The sequence below is a fragment of the Olea europaea genome, chromosome 11 (genome assembly GCF_002742605.1).
Source record: "Olea europaea var. sylvestris chromosome 11, O_europaea_v1, whole genome shotgun sequence".
Lineage (NCBI taxonomy): Eukaryota > Viridiplantae > Streptophyta > Magnoliopsida > Lamiales > Oleaceae > Olea > Olea europaea.
This window is the reverse complement of record NC_036247.1, coordinates 22,804,864-22,823,729: the sequence shown is the minus strand read 5'-3', so window position 1 is coordinate 22,823,729 and position 18,866 is coordinate 22,804,864. Positions and strand designations below refer to the sequence as shown.

At 35.6% G+C, this 18,866-nt stretch overlaps 1 protein-coding gene across 1 annotated transcript; it reads right to left on the bottom strand.

The window, feature by feature from the left end:
- Window positions 1-243: 243 nt before the first annotated feature.
- LOC111403796 (calcineurin subunit B-like) lies at window positions 244-16,867 on the bottom strand. The gene is made up of 6 exons (XM_023032416.1): window positions 16,648-16,867; window positions 16,342-16,466; window positions 5,865-5,961; window positions 5,634-5,743; window positions 2,996-3,070; window positions 244-835 (listed from the first exon to the last, which is right to left on the bottom strand). The coding sequence occupies exons 1-6, from the start codon at window positions 16,715-16,717 to the stop codon at window positions 785-787; spliced, it is 528 nt and encodes a 175-aa protein (XP_022888184.1). The 5' UTR covers window positions 16,718-16,867; the 3' UTR covers window positions 244-784.
- Between the last annotated feature and the right edge of the window lie 1,999 nt (window positions 16,868-18,866).

Genomic DNA, 18,866 nt, shown 5'->3' with positions numbered 1-18,866 from the left:
CAAAAATGATTGACAAGTTATTTATGTAATACGATTTTATTTTATTTTTTTAAAAAGGAAAGGCCAAAGAAAGAGACGTAGAAAAGAAATAGGGATCAGTTGAGATTACGTTGTATCCTTTCCCTTTCCCCCAAACACACAAAGGCCAAAAAAAGAGACATCAAACCACATAATGTCATAAGATTTAAGGAGAAGGTTTACGGCCAAACAAAACCATTCTCTACAGAGATTTAGAACCAATCATTAAGAGAATGCACAAAGTTTCAGCATACAAATAATCAAAAAAGTAGTTTGTTTGATTATATACATAGAAATGTTCATCAATATTACTAAAACTAGAACAAGTTTGGTTTATGTCGCTTGCAGAAGACTGTCAATGACCATAAATTGAGCTTTCAGAGGATTTTCCAGCAATCTTAACCACAAAAAAATAGCAAACATTTGCATATGACAGATGATTCACACTTTCTATGTTTTTTCGATCAGGGAGAAGCCAGCTATCTTAAGAAATGTTTTGACAATGAAATCTTAACCTAAGAATTAACGGATCCATTATTCAGGGTAGTAGGTTACTCAAGATTGAGCTTTCAGAGGAATTTCCAGCAATCTTAAAAAAAAGAAAAAGAAAAAAAAAGGGAAATATTTGCATAGGACAGATGATTAAGAAGCCAGCTATCTTAAGAAATGTTATGACAATGAAATCTTAAACTAAGAATTAAGGGATCCATTATTCAGGGTAGTAGGCTACTCAAGATTTTCACCAGGGAAACATGTTATTTTTTCTCTAGTCTACTGGAACCTCGACTTCCATCTTCAAACCAGAGTTGCCAACAATCTGCAAATAATATGACAAATTTCGTGACAACTGTAATGCATAAAGAAAACTGGAGACGTATACTTCAGCTCTTATCAATAAAATGATGCCACATATTTCCATGTTGAGAAGGAAAAGTTCACAAGCAGGATAGTGAGAATAGAAACACGTTAACATTTTACGACCCAGAAAAAAAAAAAAAGAAGAAGAAGAAGAAGAAGTTGCAAAACTATAATGTACAGAAGTCAAGTGACAATATGCCTTTAGACTGTCTTCTGCAGTTTATGGATAATCGTATTCCCACATCTTATGAGGTCTATAAACATGTAAATGTACCATTTTAGCAAACATAGGTGGACACGCAGGAATAAAGTTTCAAGGAAAGAAGGGTAAACCCACTACTAAAGTTTATATTACTGTACACTAATGATAATGGAAAAAGAGCAAGCTAGGTTTTTAATGCAAAATAGCTAGTCACACAGTCCATGTGGCAAAATCTATATATCATTTATAATTGGTCAAATTTCATTTTTAATTACATATTTTAATGGACCCACAAGTACTATCCACTTATACACTAATTGTTTCTATCAATTTATAAATTAAGGGGTTGTTTGAGCCACATTATTTTGGTAATAATGCATTCTTGAATAGTGTATTGATGGAAAATGTGTAGTTAAAAAATAAGAAAAAGTTTTTGATCTGCGTGTAATATTATTTTATTGAAAAATGTGTGGCTGAAATGATGTCAAATCATTGTTTAAAAATGTATTTTTTTGGAATAATGTGGTTCAAACAGGCCCTAAATTGTCTATAAATTCTTCCCAAATGGAGGCAAATCTTTGGAGGGAAAAATTAAGACAAGCTTGTTCAATGGAAGCATGCATATGCAACCAAAGACGCAATGAACACCTGCATCCAAGCCAACACTCAAGGATGGGTAGTGCATGGGACCTATGACACAGGTGAGGGGATGTAGGCATGAACAAAGCAAACGACTAAAGATGGGATGCTAAAGGCGACTGACAAAGGGTGCAGGACAACTGGAAATGAGTAGGTGGTGCAGCACCAAAGCCTGCCGGGAAGTGACCGAAAGCTAATGCCGGTGGCTGTCTAGGCTGGTTGGCAACTTGCAAAGTTGGTGGTTCTCTTGAGGGGGTTCCAAAAGAGTTGAGGAACAGTGTGGAACCTTGTGGAATAGGTGAAATTTAGAGCATTCCATGGAAGAATCTTGGAGGAACTACCTAAAAATTGCAAGAGGAGTGGGAAGAGTTCATGCATTCAAAGTAATCCATGGAAGAATATTGGAGGAACTACCTAAAAATTGCAAGAGGAGTGGGAAGAGTTCATGCATTCTCAAGTATTCAAAGTAAGCTTGTTGGGCTTGTACAAGGTTGTTGACCCAACCTTTGTTCTTTAGTAACCTTGTAGAGAAGTCTAGAGAATAGGCCCTTGTTTTGGCTCCATTAAAATGTAATTTTGGAAAAAAAATGTATTTTTGAATAGTAATTTTTTTGGAGAATGTGTGGTTAAAAAGTAAAAAAAAAATTTCGATTTACGCGTAGTACTATTTTATGGGAGAATGTGTGGTTGAAATGTGTTTTGAAAAAATAAGTTTTTGAGAAAGTGAGGGCTAAACATAGGCTACATTTCCACAGTGAAATAAGAAGGATGGCCGCTGTCCAATCTGAAGAGTCGGAACCATAAAAGGCCAAGGGGCCTCATTTGTAATCAAGATGGGTAAGCTTGAAGTTGGTAAAACAACTAGAGAGAGATCATGTGAGAATAAAACTTGTGGGAGAGACAAGAACTCTAGTGAGCACAAGTTGTACTTGGGACAATCTTAATACAAGAGTTGTAGATTTCTTTGTTTTATATTGAGAGATATATATCACAAGAGAGATTAAGCCTCTGTTTGTTTGGCTAAAAATCAGATTTTTAGTAGATTTTAATAAATATTAATGAAATGTCTGTTTAAAAAGTAGATAAAAGTTGAGTCTCATGTAATGTACAGCAAAAATTAATTGTTGACTTTGACTAAAATTTTTATTAACTTTTTTAGCTAAATGAAACAAGGGCCGAAAATGTTCCTGATTTAAAGTCTTGATAAATAGTTTAATAAGATTAAACATCAACTACTAAAGTCTCACTCAGTAGTATAAACATTAAAAGTGATATTACCTTCATGAAGTCGGCTTGAACTAACAAAGAATCCTTTGCGTAGCCTGCTTCCTCTAGAACTTGGGTAAGGACTTCCTATTTTCAAAATTAAAAATGATGTCATAAATAAGCACCACATAACAATTGAAAATCATTTCAGCACACAAAAATGAAATGGAGATCAAAAACTAGTGCAAACCTATAGACAATTTTAACAATATAAAATTTCATATCAAGCATGCAAATGTAAGCTAGGTGGGGATGAGTGGATAACTACCCCACTAGACTTTAGAAGGTTTCATCATCAATTGGGAAGAGGAATTACAATAAACTAGATGGGATGAATTGCGAATATTGCTTCCTATAAGAAGAGTGAAAAAATGAGGGTATGTATGGAAATGGAAGATATAACTATGTAAGAAAATAGTTGAAAAGCTTTGAAATTCCAAATGTAAATCTCCTTTGTGTTGTTCCCAACTTTTCTACTTCCAATTTATTCCTTTTGAAACTTTTAGTTTCCATTTTTTATTCATAAAATTTGCTAGTCAACCAGGATCCCCTAGATTTTTTTAACAGAATACCAATTGTATTAATATCAAAATTAAGATAAATTGTTTATAGAAGATTGGGAATATCCAATATTATGCCACCGTTCAAAATAAGTAGAGGGAGAGTTTATTTCAAGAGTCCAAAACATGCATAAAAAAAAAAAAAAAACTTTTAAAGTCCAACCCCACTTCATGACCAACTTGAAGGTAAAACTCATACAATGATATTGAAAATCGGGTCATATATGCATCATTTTCAAAGTATAAAATCTCGAAAGAACAATCGTAGTATGTTGAAAAAAATCATAAAATTGTAAAAATTCTAGTGTTGTTATCTCATTTCAAAACTTTTACTCTTAACAAAGTCTTGCCAACACTGGATATGTTTATAGCTCCAATCTTAAAGCAACCAACCAAGAGGAAACAGTTCTATTCAAAACTATGGGGAAAATAAGAATATTAGGCTAAGAAGCTCGAAATATGGAGGGGCGCAATCTTTGATTTCTGTTGAGCAGTTTTTAAACTATATTAAGAGGGGGGAAAAATAAATAGATTATGCAGTATTTACCAAATATTGACGACTTTCATATTTGATTAATCCACTATACTTAACTACAATATCCGAACTTATTTTTTTCTTCAATGGATTTTGTATCTTGCCCACATTTTCATTTTTAGTAGCTTCTCCCTCCAGCTATGCCATCAAGTTAAAGTAACTGTTTCTTCACTAATTGGAGCATCTGAAAGTAAATTCTCCACATGAGCAGAGAATTAAGAATTTGTATGGGAGAGATTTTTCCAAGTGAAAATGATTCATTTATTTATTAATTCTTTATTTTTTTTATTTTTTGGAGAATGTATGGTTAAAAAAATAAGGAACCCATAGGCCCCATTTGTTTCCCATTCTTTGGCCACAAAAATGAAAAATATGACCGTTATCCATCACATCAAGCCACTATATTTGATTTTCTCTTTCTCATGTGGGTTTCATAACGGCTATATTTTTTATTCTCATTCTTATAAGAATGGGAATCGAACGGGGGCATAGACTGTGTTTTTGAAAATGATTTTGGAAAAATTCCAAAACAAAGCCTACAAACCTGTTCGGTAGTGATTATAAGAATTTATTTTTTGACAATTAGAGAAAAAAGGAAGCCACCTATGAGTGAAGAAGTAAAAAATGACAATTGAAATAATAAAATAACGGTCAAAAAATCAATTTTTTGGGATGAAAAATGGCTACCAAATGAGGGCTAGGTATGGAAATACAGAAGAATCTAAGAAAACTTCTATCAAATCAAACTTTTTGTGTAGTAACAAGATCATGTAAAAGATTTGTAATTTGTCATTTTCCTTTGCTTTTTAAATGCTTTCTAGTTTCTTGAAACTTAAAGGAAGTTAGTTTTCTCTTCTTTTCATGCACCTTGTCAGCGTTTGACAAATAAGTGATGTTTCTTTCAATGTATGAGAAAATCAGCAAAAGCCTTATTCATGAAACTTTAGCCTCTTTCTTTTATATGGTGTAGGATTTTATTGGTATCTAGGAGTCAAGGCATTTAGCCCAATATACCAAATGAAAGTACATCGATTTTTTTATTCCCAAGGAAGTGCATATCTTACCCGGATCTTCTTCCATAATGGTACGAAACAATAGTGTCATTGGGGGGTAGAAACACAAATTACTTTAAATAAAAGAAGCTAAGTAGGCAGGTTTGTTCGAGTGAAGAGAAAAAAAAAATTGAACTTAAAATATTTTCTACATAATAATTTTGCTAGAGAGATTGATAAGATATCTCAACATAGAGGCATTTTGATACCACCAAGAATAGGAAAACCAAATCCCAAGGAATCCAAGAATTTGATAAATTGGATCACATTGGACATTCCACCTTTCTATGTTCTATATATTTGTATGTAACTATTGAGAATGAAGATGTTCTACATAATGTAAATACTCCATCCAAAAGTTCTTTACCATGTCATTACTCAATTATTAGACACAAAATTTTACTCTTCCCATGTAATTCCTCTAGCATAACATTGCAAGCCAAGCAGAAATTGAGAAAAACATGGACTTTGTAAAGAAAGATAACAACACGAGTGAAATTAACCTCTCTTTGATGTTCAGAAATAAATTGACCAGTCAAGTCACGTAAAATGTCCAGCATTTCATTGAAAGTAACCTTCCCATTACCGTCAGAGTCATAAACCTTAAAAATAACTGGAAAAAAGAGGAAAAGGATATATATGTGTGATTACCAACTAAATGGAGAAAACCGAAACTGTCGAGAGCAAACAAAAAAAAAAAAGAAGGAACAAGCCCATTATTTGGAAAGTCTTACATTCCACTTTCTGCTGCAAGCTTGCCCGAGAGCTAAAAGCAGATAAGAATGCCACGAACTCCTTGAAATTTAGTCCATCCAGCATTCTCAACAACCTCTGGTAAAAATAGTAACAAAACTTGTCAATTTATGAGACTGTGTGCACATGAAAAGCGATATGAAACCGAGCAAACAAGTTATGATTGATGTTTCAGTTTTAACTTAATTTCTTGTGTTGGTGAGTTATCCTCAATTATAAGATATATCATGTTATACGATCTTAGAATCATACAAAGACCATACGCACAAACAATTGAACCGCAGACAAATACACAGTTATGCACAAAAACCCTTTGTCATGATTCTAGAATTGAACCCAATGCTCATTTAAATCTCTTGTTTTAAATTTCTTCATGGTATCAAGAACATCACATCTGCCGGTCTAAGGCTTTTCAACTTTCATTCGCTTCATAGCAAGCACTCTTTTGCTACCTATCCAATCATGATCCCTCAAAATTATCTGTAACTAAAATATCCATTACAATCCTAAGCTCCTAGTCCTAATTTTTTCTTTTTATCCACTTTTTTAGTAATATTTTGCAATAGGAAAATTCTGAACATACTCCTCAATTTGAAACTACCTGTTATCCATTAAAAACTACACGATTAGTTACAAATGCTTTTTGAAAAGCATCCGCCGCAAAAGGTCTTGTAAACTAAAACCATATTAATAGATAGGAATACATTCTAACCAATTACCAAAAAATATAAATTTGCACCAAACTGGAACTAGTAACTAATCCCACCATCGACAGTCTTTTGCTACTTTTCCAGTCACAACCCCTCGATATTATCTATAGCTAAAACATTCAGTTCTCATTCTAGAACTAAATGTTTCATTTTACCTACTCTTGTAATATTGCAATAAGACTCACCGGATTAGGCCGTATAAGGAATTTAATGTAAAAATATAATGGATAGTTTAGATAGATGATATCGTACTGGATTAAGGTGGATAGTATTCTTTAACTTAAAAGATAATTAATTTACTACCAATCTTAAAACATAACACAGATTGGGGTTGAATTTAGGCAGGAAAAGAAAATATTAGTTAAAGATATTATTTTGAATGAAAAAAAAAATACTATTTAACTTTAATCCCTTCTACTTGGTAATATCCATTAAACTTTTTTGTTAAATTCCTTATATAGTCTAATCCGGTGTGACAAACATAACCTAAACATTCTTGCAATGTAGAAAGGATAGCCACTTTTCTAGTCCAACTGCTGTTTGTTGTCAACTTGATCCTTCCACACGAAACTATGGTACAAATTCTGTTTTCTCATTAAACCGAGAACTGCTTCAAATTGGAGAGGTTGAATATTGAACAAGAATTACAATTGTATACAAATTCTAATCCTTTGATTGAGTAAATTATACAATCATTTTTTATATGCTAAGGCTCTAGATCCATGTATGCACCTTTTTAATGAAATTTATATCTCACCATGCTCCCAATGAAATCATTTGTTTTAATTTTCCAGCACCCTATTAGAGGCCAAGGCAAGTTTTAAACCTGTCCTGTCACCTTTATCACATCCCTAGCTCTCTTCCTCAGTGCAACTATCCTATTCTTACCAAGAATGTTTTATGTAATGGAGGACGTTGCGTTTGGAAATAGCTAGAGGTTGGAAAGGAGGAGAATTCCTCACAGCTAGCTTAACTGAAATACACCCGTGTCAGAAAGAAGAGATTTTTGTGTTGAAATTCGAAATCCTAACTTCTGAAGGCTCAGAAAATAAACTTAAGCAACTTCCGCATCATTGATGACAACGTCATTATCGAGTACATTGATTGGGACTCGTTTTTTGTCTCAATATGCCATTTCGCTCATAGGACTGTCAAATTCAAAATTACAAAATTCTAAATCATTATCAGTTCTTAAAACTTTAATATTTACAACCATTTGATTTTCAATTAAAATTTTCCAATTTTTGAATTTTTCAGAAGTTTCTGAGGGTCTGCAACCATTATGTGGCATAAGGGCCTTTATTTGAGGCACAAACTGGAGAATTTATCCTGAATTCAGTCTTATACATACACGAGGAAAGCAATCAAAAGAAAGAAGATATGTTTTAAAAGAAAAATCCACACCTTTCTTTAAAAAAAATCAATTATTGAAAGAAAATACTTGTTCCCACTTTGAGTGGTGGTGGAGGCAAGGCCCCACAAATCGGAGTGAATATATGCAAGTAGAGAAGTGGTTCTGTGTTTTTCAGAATTGTAATGCAATCTATGGTATTTTCCAAGCGTGCAATTTTCACAAAAAGGTATTTTTTATATTAATTTTTTTCCAAACACTTCCCTTATGCGTAAAATAGTAAGACCCTTTTCACTCACATTAACTAATCTCTTATGCCATTTTAAGGTGGAACCAGGTTTAACACTAAACACTAGTAGTATTCTCAAACATTGTTTCAATCCTAGAAATGTTAGATTTTATGCACAATAATAAAGAGATAAAAAAGAAAAATCAACCCAAAAATTTACGTGGTTCGGCGGTGTGCCTACATCCACGAGATCGCTCCACTCCAACCTCGGCTTATTTGATTCAAGATTTGTGTTCCACTCTATATGAGTCACATGCACAACAAGCAACATAAATGTCATTTTTCTGGACTCCTTTGAAGATGACACGGGATCCTTTAATCACCTTCATCATGCCATCTCCGGTTCTTACCACATATCCCTTGGTCATCTAATTCTCCCATTGAGATTAGATTTCTGTTGAGTTCAGGTACATACTTAGCTCTTTCAAGGGTATACATGTAGCCATTTTCAAATTTAAAGTTACAATACCTAATCTCTCAACCTTACATGCAATATCATTTCCCATCACTACTTCTCCACCACTTATCTTCTTAAAATTTTGAAGCTAAGACCATTCATGTGTGATATGAAAAGTGCAGCCAAAATCCAAGATCCATTCTTGGACATGCTGTTTATTATCATCATAATTTACCAATTCCATATCAGACCCTGGTGACTAAGTACGCATCAACAATATTAGGTTTAGCTTGTTCAATCACATTTCCCTCATCTATTTTCTTATCCTTTTATTCATTTTTCTTATTGTGTCGATCTTCTATATAATGCCCCATCTTGCCACAACCATAGCACTTCATATTCCTTGATTTAGATTTTGACCTTGACTTACACTCCTGAATTTCTTCTTATTGTTATTTTCTAAAGGATTCTGATTCATCTGTGTATCATTTTGCCTATTTAATTGTTATCTCTCATGAATAGGCTCTTTGTTTCCATCCCATGTTTTTTAGTTTTAAGTTCTAATTCTTTAATTCTTAAAGAATTTACAACATCAGTAGTCAAAGTATCCCTGCCATACTTAATGGCAATTTTAACATCTCTGTATACCTCTGGTATCGCATTAAGGAGTATAATTGTCTTATACTCAGATATCTTATCCCCAACATTAGTGATATCTTGTACCAATTTATTAAAAGTATCAAAATTATCATCTAATTCTTTGGATGAATCAATCTTAAAAAGGAGGAAGTTTGTTAGGCAGTGATTTAACTGAGTAAAGATCTTCTAGTTTGTCCCACAAAGCCTTGGTATTGTCAAGTTTTCCAACTTTCCTTAACACTTGATCAGCAGGTAAAGGATAATGGAAGTATATGCCAGTCCATCAAACTCAGTTTTTTGATCTGCAATCATTGTTTTTGGAAATTCAACAGTAGTTGCCTTAGATACTTTATGTTAGACTAAACCCCCCTCATCTTTTGTTGCATGATGGACCCCTGGTTAAGTTCACCTACGCAAGAAGAAGAAAAGGATAGGATGCTATGACTGATTCAGCTTCAGTCAGTTAGTTGTATAGGGGTAAATTGGGAAGAATCATGTAATGGGGTAGGGGTAAATTAGGAAAAGTCTCTTGTAAGGGAATGAAAATAAATGTATTGCGGGGGAATTTGGGAGGGGCAACACGTTTACTCTGTTGAGTCATTGGGAGAGTCCAGGCCTCTCAAAAGCCTTGGAGCTGTCCCAATTTTCTTCTTATCTTCCAATAAATCAGTTTACATTCTTGTGTCACTTTCCTCTTGTTTGCATACTGGTGGAAATATTATTCTGTTGCTGTTTCAGAGTGACGAAGTCGACTTCTAACCCTTTCTCTTGGTGTGACCATGGTTGGTGCAGTTAGAAACCATTGAGCAGCATTCCGGAATCAGCAACTCAGATCAGGTACCTATCAAATCTGGTATCAGAGCGGTTATCTTGGGAAAATGACGTTAACAGATAGAGTGGGGGTTTTGGAAGCGAGGATCGAAGGAATCCATGGTGAGCTACAAGAAGGAATGGGTATTATGAAATTGGAATTACAAAGGGATATGTTAGAAATGGAGGAGAAATTTGAATTGATGATGAGGAAATGGGAAGGAAGCGAGAGGGAAAGGAAGGAGAAGGGAATAGCCGAGAACTCAATGGATTCGACGGTTGTCTCAAGGGAGGCTCCAAAATCTGTGGCAGTGGAAGTCAGAAATGAGGGCAAGAGTGGGAATGGGGAATTCGGAAGGAACGACACTCAGGGAAGGAGATTGGAATTGCCCACCTTCGACAGAGACAATCCGAATGGATGGGTCTTCCGGGCAGAGCGGTATTTCAATATAAATCAGCTGACAAGTGGGGAGAAAATCGAAGCAACAGCCGTGTGTTTTGAGGGTGACGCACTTGCCTGGTTCCAATGGGAAGACAGCCGACGAGCAATGAGGAGCTGGGAGGAATTGAAACAATTGTTGCTAGAGCATTTTCGACCTTCTCAGGAGGGGACTAATTTAGAGAAATTTTTGGTGCTCAAGCAAGAAGGGACGGTGAAGGAGTACCAATGGAACTTTGAGGTGTTGGTCGCCCCGTTGTCGATGGTTCCAAAGGCAGTACTGGAACGAAACTTCACTAACGGGTTAAAGGCAAAAATATGGGCTGAGATAAGGATGCATAAGCCCAAGGGTTTGGGCCCAATCATGGAATTGGCCCAACGTGTGGAGGATCGAAATGAGTATATCAAATAGGCCCAGCTGGGGGTCGGCCCAAATAAAATGAAATTAAATCTTCCCAATCCACTACTAAACAGCAGCCCACGATCCACTGTTTATTATCCCCAATCTGTTGGTAACCCGACTTCGAGCGTCTTGGCGTCCAGAACTACGACCCACACTGGGTCACGACTTCCAGCAGGTGTGAAGGGGAAGCCGCCGTTCAAAAAGCTCATTGACGGTGAGCTACAAGCGAAATGGGAGAAAAGCATTTGCTATCGCTGTGATGAAAAGTACAGCCTAGGCCACCGTTGTAGAAATAAGGAATTGAAGGTCACGGTGGTCCAAGAGGAGGAAGAAGGGGATGAACCACCAGACTTGCTGGGAGGTGCCGACGCTGAAGAAGAGGTGGAGGGCATGGTGGAGCTTCGATTAACTCGGTTGTTGGGCTGACGACTCCAAAAACAATGAAGCTAAAGGGGTCCATTCTCAGTCAACCTGTGGTAGTGCTCATCGATTGTAGGGCTACTAATGAGCGATTTACACTCATTATATTATGCCATTAATTTCATGATTTTGCTATCTTGGAGAGTACTTTAGAAGTGCTAACAAGTGATTTTGGTGTTGTTTTGTAGATTGATGGAAGAGGAGAAAACAAGAGCTAAAAGAGGCCAAAGGAAGGAAATAGGCAAAAGTTAGCGAAATTGGATGAAATGACCAAAATGTATGAGATCCAAAGTTCGAGGATTAAAATGCAATTAATCAAAAGTCGTGTCGAAACTCATGATGAAGATCCGAGAGTGTAGGAGTCAATTGGATGAAGGAAGGTGTCAAAGGGATCAAATTTAGTCAAAATATAATCACAAATCATTTTCCAACCGAAAAGTTACGCGCCGAAGTTTTGGTCTCAAATTGAGACCTATTTCTAACATAGCAAACGATCGAATTTGGAAATGATGTTTGCAGAAAAGTTATAGCTCTTTGAGTTACCTTTCCAACGCATCTTGAATCATTTCAATCAGATATCGGATGAAGAAGTTATGGCAAAAAATACTGAAGGAGACGAAAACTGCCTTTTCCACCCGAAGTGAGCGCCATGGCGCTCATATTGGGTGCCGTGGTGCCCAAGATGCTGAAAACAACAGTGAATGTGGCACCGTGTCGCCCATCTTGGGCGCCGTGGTGCCGCCTGTGCGGAAAAACGAGATTTTATATTTTTGGAATCTTTTCTTGGCCCAACTCAACCTTAATTCGTCCAATAACCCCAACACACTATAAATACCATTTAAAAACCCTATTTTCAAGAGGGGATGGAAGGGGGCAAGATTGAAGAATTCAACTACACAATTTGAATGCGGCAAAAATTGAAGACATCAAAAGGAAGGAGAACAACATCAAGGAAAAAGATTGAAGATCTACCCAAAAGACTAGTTTTTTCTATCCTTTTCCTTATGTTGTTTATTATAATTTGTATGATTTTCATTTATTATATCATGAACTAAACAAATTATCTAGGGGTTTGATGTAGCCGAATCGAGTATGGTTTGATGATTTTATAATTATTTCTTTGATTTTTCCACATATATTTAATTGTACCATGATTTTAATGCTTTCAATTGCCTGATCAACAATTGGATGATTTGATGCTAGTCAATTCCGGCGCTCGAGAGAATGGGAATTTAGGCGTGATCATAAGAGTGATACAACATAGAATTTATAGGTTTCGAGAGAAAGTATAAATCTGTGAAGCTTACTCCATAAAAGAATCGGACCTTTATTAAATTCTTGATTTTCAATTTTGAACAGAGATGTTAAAATTGGGATCTAGCGTTAATTTCTAATCGGTGCTCGAGAGAGGGAGTTAGAAATACATTAGGATTCTTGCTTTTAAATATGGGAAAATTAATTGGAATAATTTGAATTCGTTGAATCATAATTGAAAGTTGGGTGAAATCAATCCCTAGGCCTTCTCATTTGATAATTTCTATTCCCCAATTTCGTCCCGTCCAATTCACGTTAGATTAGTTTAATTTATTCACTCATAAAACATTAAATCCATTTAATCATACATTTGTCTAAATAAAGTAGAAATTGCACAATTATAGTGCTTAGTGAAATTTAAATTACAATCCCTGTGGATTCGACACTCTTTACTCTATTACTATATTACAAAACTTGACATCATGCGCTTGCGGTTAAATCACGTTACATAAATCGCGTGGTAGCTACACAATTTTATCTCAGCAGAGTTAGCCAATAAGCTACGACTTCCGACCTCAGACATTGCAGGCTATAGTGTTAATGGGAACGGACTTATTAGTTAGAGGAGGTGGTGTTTGCAAAGGGGTTGTTGTCTCTATGGACGGTATTGATATTGTGGACGACTTTCTTCTGCTTCAGTTGGGATGTACTGATGTGATATTGGGAATGAAATGGCTGGCGAGTTTAGGGGGAATGGATACCATAATGGTGGTTGAGGACCGCCTAAGCGAATATGGGCATTTTATCAGGCTAAAGCATCCTTTCACAGCACAAGTGGTGGCTGATATCTTTGTTAGAGAGATTGTGAGGTTGCATAGGGTGCCTCAGTCCATTATGTTTGATCGTGATCGGATTTTCTTGAGTAAATTCTGGGCAGCTCTTTTCAAGGCTCAAGGTACCACACTCAAGCATAGCACAGCATATCATCCACAAACGGATGGCCAAACCGAAGTGGTCAATCGTTGTTTGGAGACGTATTTGAGGTGTTTTTCTTCAGCTCGACCACGTTCGTGGAGTCAGTGGTTACCTTGGGCAGAGTATTGGTACAACACTTCCTTTCATATTGCAACTAGACACACCCCCTTCCAGATCGTCTATGGGCGTGCTCCTCCACCAATTTTACCCTTCGAGAAGGGTACTACAGTTATGTTGGCTGTGGAACAGTTATTACTGGATAGAGACGGGGTACTACATGAATTGAATTTACAATTTTTTCGTGCTCAGCAAATAATGAAACAGGGGGCAGATGGGCATCGTCGGGATATTCAGTTTGAAGTGGGAGACTTGGTATATCTCAAGCTTCGGTCCTAGGCCCGGGTGGGGCGAGTGGCGTATAAGTTGAAGCTTCCAGCTGAGGCTACTATACATCCCGTGTTTCACGTGTCCCAACTCCGTAAGGCTGTGGGGGCTACGCACACTACTTCTCAACTTCCATCACACCTCACAGCAGATGGTCAGCTTATTGTGGAACCAGAGGCAGTGTTACAAGTCAAACCAGGGTTGTCTAGTGCGAGGCCAAAAGTAATGATCAAATGGAAGGATTATCCAGCATTTGAAGCTACCTAAGAACCACAGGAAGCTGTAACTGATTTAGCTTTAGTCAGTTAGTTCTATAGGGGTAAATTGGGGAGAATCGTGTAATGGGGTAGGGATAATTTAGGAAAAGTCTCTTGTAAGGGAATGAAAATAAATGTACTGGGGGGAAATTTGGGAGGGGCATTCACATTTATTCTGTTGAGTCATTCGGAGAGTCCAGGCCTCTCAAAAGCCTTGGAGTTGTCCCAATTTTCTTCATATCTTTCAATAAATTAATTTACATTCTTGTGTCACTTTCCTCTTGTTTGCATACTGGTGGAAATATTACTCTGTTGCTGTTTCAGAGTGACGAAGTCGACTTCTAACCCTCTCTCTTGGTGTGACTATGGTTGGAGCAGTCAGAAACCATTGAGCAGCATTCTGGAATCAGCAACTCAGATCAGGTACCTATCATTGCCATATAGGAAAATCCCCCTTCCCATTAAAGACCCCAAGTTCGAAACTGGAAGTAGTCATGTTATCGATCAAATTGATCACAATAAGAAAGAAAAATTTGATCACACGAAACGAAAAGGGACAAATGATCCAAGATGCAAACAAGATAACAAAGGTTCTTCTAAATAACAGGTGAGTACATAGAGTCACAATTATATGAGCTGAATCATATACCACATACAAATTATACTTAAACAACATACACACAACATGAAAGAATTATGTAAGTGCAAAAGTGTAAGTGAACGTGTACAGACGAGTAATCATGAGTTATTTTGAGATTTAACCACCTAGCTATACCAAGATTCCATGAAATTCAAAGATCTTAAGTCAAAGTAGAGTGATAGGCAGAGGTTTTAGTATAGAACCTTAAAGAAATATACGAAGTACAAAATCACAAAGATACTACAACCTAAGTAAGCATATAATAGTTTATCCAAAAACTAAAGAAACAATTGGTCAACAAATAATACCCTCTATTAAAAAAAATTAGAGTTCGAGAGAGTAAACCAGAGTGATGGCCATTTCACTTAACCACCAACAGTTCTCACCAAATAATAGCCCACACACCGGAGATGGCTAGATCACGACACCGCAGAATAATTTTTCACACAAAAAAAAAAAAAAAAAAACATAGACTCGTTTCAGATATACCAGATCTAGGGTTTACAACCCCCAATATTCTCAAGATCGACCGTATATTGCCAGAACAAGGCTCAATTTCCCAAGAATAGCCAATCGAGTGGCTCTGATACCACTATTACATAAAGTATCGAACCAAACAATATCAAACTTAAGAGATTTATAGAAAACTTAGAAAAATACACAACTTCCTCTTTCGCTTTCTCAAACCACAACTATGGTACCAAGAACGAAGATGTTACAATTTTGGCGCTTAGACATAGTAAAAGTAGGATTGTACCCGTCTGTGCGACCAAGAAACCCTAACTCGTAACCCTAGAGCATTCCTCTATCAATTGAAAGAAGCCAAAATGGTAAAAGACTCACACCAACCCTTTTATAGTACATTGAGTATCAGATTTCACAAAAAAAAAAACTAGAATTAAACATTTCCAATCAGAGATTGGAAGAACACAAAGAAGAGAAGAAGAAGAGTCTCGAAGGGAGCCACTCAAACAACGGAAGTGATGATATGAATGAATAGGGCAACCAAAAGGTAATATTTATACAGTAACAGTCAGCCGTTGATCTGAACATCATCTAACAGTCCAGGTGGCTCTTAGAGAATAGAGGAAAATGCATTTGGTCTGCAACAAAGGTCACGCCCTAAAACACGCTTTAATGTTTTGGGCCTGGGTTTGGATCAGGTCACGTTATTGGGCAAGAGCTGGGAGGTTAAAAACCAATTTTTGGCCTTAGCCCCTGTTTCATCGTTGCCCCCAAGGAGATAATTGGCATCACAGGCCAACATGAAATTTTCTTATACCTACTTAAATTTCACACTAAATTAAACTTGAAGGTTGTTGCTGCTTCCGTTGGGCCGTAGCGCAGATACAATAAAATAGACATGAATTATTTAACACATTCCTGGCCTACATACACTCGTTTGTAAGGTTATAGATATTCCTGTAAGCGTATGGACCCTATAATAGAGCATTGACACGGGATCCCATGTTTGTCCAAATGTAACTAACCTGGGAGAGAGGATTGACGGCAAATTCGGGTACCGACATGAACTCATCGGCCGAGATGAAGCCACATCCATTACGATCCAGCTGACAGAACCTCTGATATAATGATACTATCTCCTGCTGCGAAACTACGCGCCCCGAAAATGATTATCAATATTCTAGAATTGTAAATGTCTGAACGTGATTTGATAATCATATTACACCCACAAGTTTAGAAAGCCTAAAGATTTTCAAAGAAAATAAACAAACGAAAATTCAAAATTACAATAAAATAAATATGAAAATAAAGTTCATGGGAAAGTTACAGACAGGTGTGATTGCAGTGATCTTGAACTTCTTCTATGTCGTACTGAGTGAGCATGGAGGAAGTGTTCCCCATGTTTTGATTCTTGGAAGAAGCTCTGAGGTCTGTCTGCTGTACAATTGAATGCTGCGGAATTGGTGGGTGGAGGGGGTGGGGTTTTGGTTATCGGTTTTTGACCTCGCCGAGTTGCTGATGCATTTGTTCACTGGGTTTCGGAAACCAAGTACTCTGATTTTATCGATAAAACTTGTACCAAATTCCGCCTTGCCACGACATTAAAATCAATTTTTTTAGTAAATTAAAATATATAATTAGAACTTGTTTAACCTCTATTTTTTTTTAATACACTTTATAATAGTGTTATTACAGATAATTTGAGTTAAAAAAATAAAGAAAAATTTTCATTTTTGTATGTAATATTATTTTATTAAAGAATTTATTTTTTAAATGTGAGTAAATTACTGTTCAAAAATACAATTTTATGAACAAAATAGGATTCAAATAACAGCTTAATTAATTATTGACTCTTACTCACTACCAAATATAGACAATTAAATTTTTTCATTTAAATTTAAGTTAAAATCAATCATTCATTTTAGGGGATTCACAACTTTTTAAGAACAAATTCCATCAACTTTTATCAAATTTACTAAAATTCTGATTAACTTCATCAATCGTCGTTCAATTTTATTAAAATTTTTAAAATGGTAATTGAAGTACTTTTCTTATATTTTTAGTCATTCAAATTTTACAACGATTATATTGATGATCATTTAGTTGAAAACGTTAACCTAAAACCTTACATAATATGAGCACATAATTAATTAGTATGCTATGTTATATAAAGTCAAGTTGATCGTAGTTATATGCATAATTGTCAATCGCGTCATTCGCTATATTTGTTTGATTTTAATATGTAGTCATTTGGTAAAATTTCACGTAGTAGTTGGCAAATTTTGGAAGAATGAACATTTTTGTCTCGCGCGACGTACTAATTAGTATTATTTATGTCCATGTTGAAATTTAGCATAGTCATTCAAAATTTTAATGTTTTCGGTCGATTAATTATTAATGTAACTGTTAAAAACTTTCACTACTTCTAAAAATGACTTCAATGATCATTTTAATACTTTTAACAAACTTCAGTATCCGTTGCCGAAACTAACCCAAATAAGTGCTAAAATGATTATGGTAAGATTTTGCATGTTGTTTAGATAAATTTGTAGCTTGATTTGTCAAATTGTTTTAAATTCAATTATGGGTAAGTCATCATTTGATGAAACCTTCAATTTTTTGCACCTAAACACTTATTTTAGGATTAGTTTTTATCGAGGAGAAAGATATGGAAAATATAATTGATTTATCATGTATATCCCTATACCTTAAAAGAGTGAATGTGGGGGTTATTATTCATTTATGAGTACCTCGTTTTCACACCTATCTGGTTCCCAATTGGTTTCTTACTGTTCATCTCATAAACATCACTACTCTTTCTTTGTTTCATTTTTTTTAATCTTAAAAGAGGAAATCGGCCGTTTACTGTTCATTCAGAACGTATTTTGATGTTCCTATTTTACCTTCAACTCCCTTGCACGGTAACTCTTACATTGGTCTAATGTATCCCCCAAAGCACATCTCCAAGTGGTAAAAGAGGAGGGTGGAGAAATCCAGCTTCACTTGAGACTGCCGCATCAAGGGTTCGAATCCTGAAATATCGATTTGGCTCTTGGTTAAGTGCAAGTGTACAACTAGCCTTCCACCCTGTACCCTTAGAGGCATAACCTTCGATTTATCTCCCTCACGATACTTCAGGATAGGAGCGGTGGGCGACCCTTAAGGTTGGGATTCAACCTTTTTATTACAGTGGTCTAATGACCTTTTTGAATTTAGACAAAGTTAAAAATTGTGTGCTATGTAAAGTGTTTAATTCATTCTCTTTCCAAAAGAAAACAAAACTCTCTTATACTTAATTTTACTCTTGAATATTCCATAATATCTTACTTCACTACTGAAATCACTACTAATTGTCTTCATACGCGTGTGTGGTGCTGCTAAAAAAAAAAGCTGACATCATACCAAATAATATTTTTTTTAGGAAAATAATGTAAATTATATCGAGAAAATTGTCGCAAAAAAAAATAAACATTAATAAAATTATTGATTTTTTTAATAAAAAAACAAATTATACGCATTTTTCAACACATACATTTGATGTACGTTTAAC

Excerpts from the sequence above, each read along its gene's own strand:
- LOC111403796 (XM_023032416.1), bottom strand. The coding sequence starts at position 16,717 with ATGGGGAACACTTCCTCCATGCTCACTCAGTACGACATAGAAGAAGTT. Across the intron at positions 3,071-5,633 it reads TTTCTGAACATCAAAGAGAG|GAAGTCCTTACCCAAGTTCT; the intron begins GTTAATTTCACT and ends TTTTGAAAATAG. Across the intron at positions 836-2,995 it reads TTCAAGCCGACTTCATGAAG|ATTGTTGGCAACTCTGGTTT; the intron begins GTAATATCACTT and ends TATTATTTGCAG.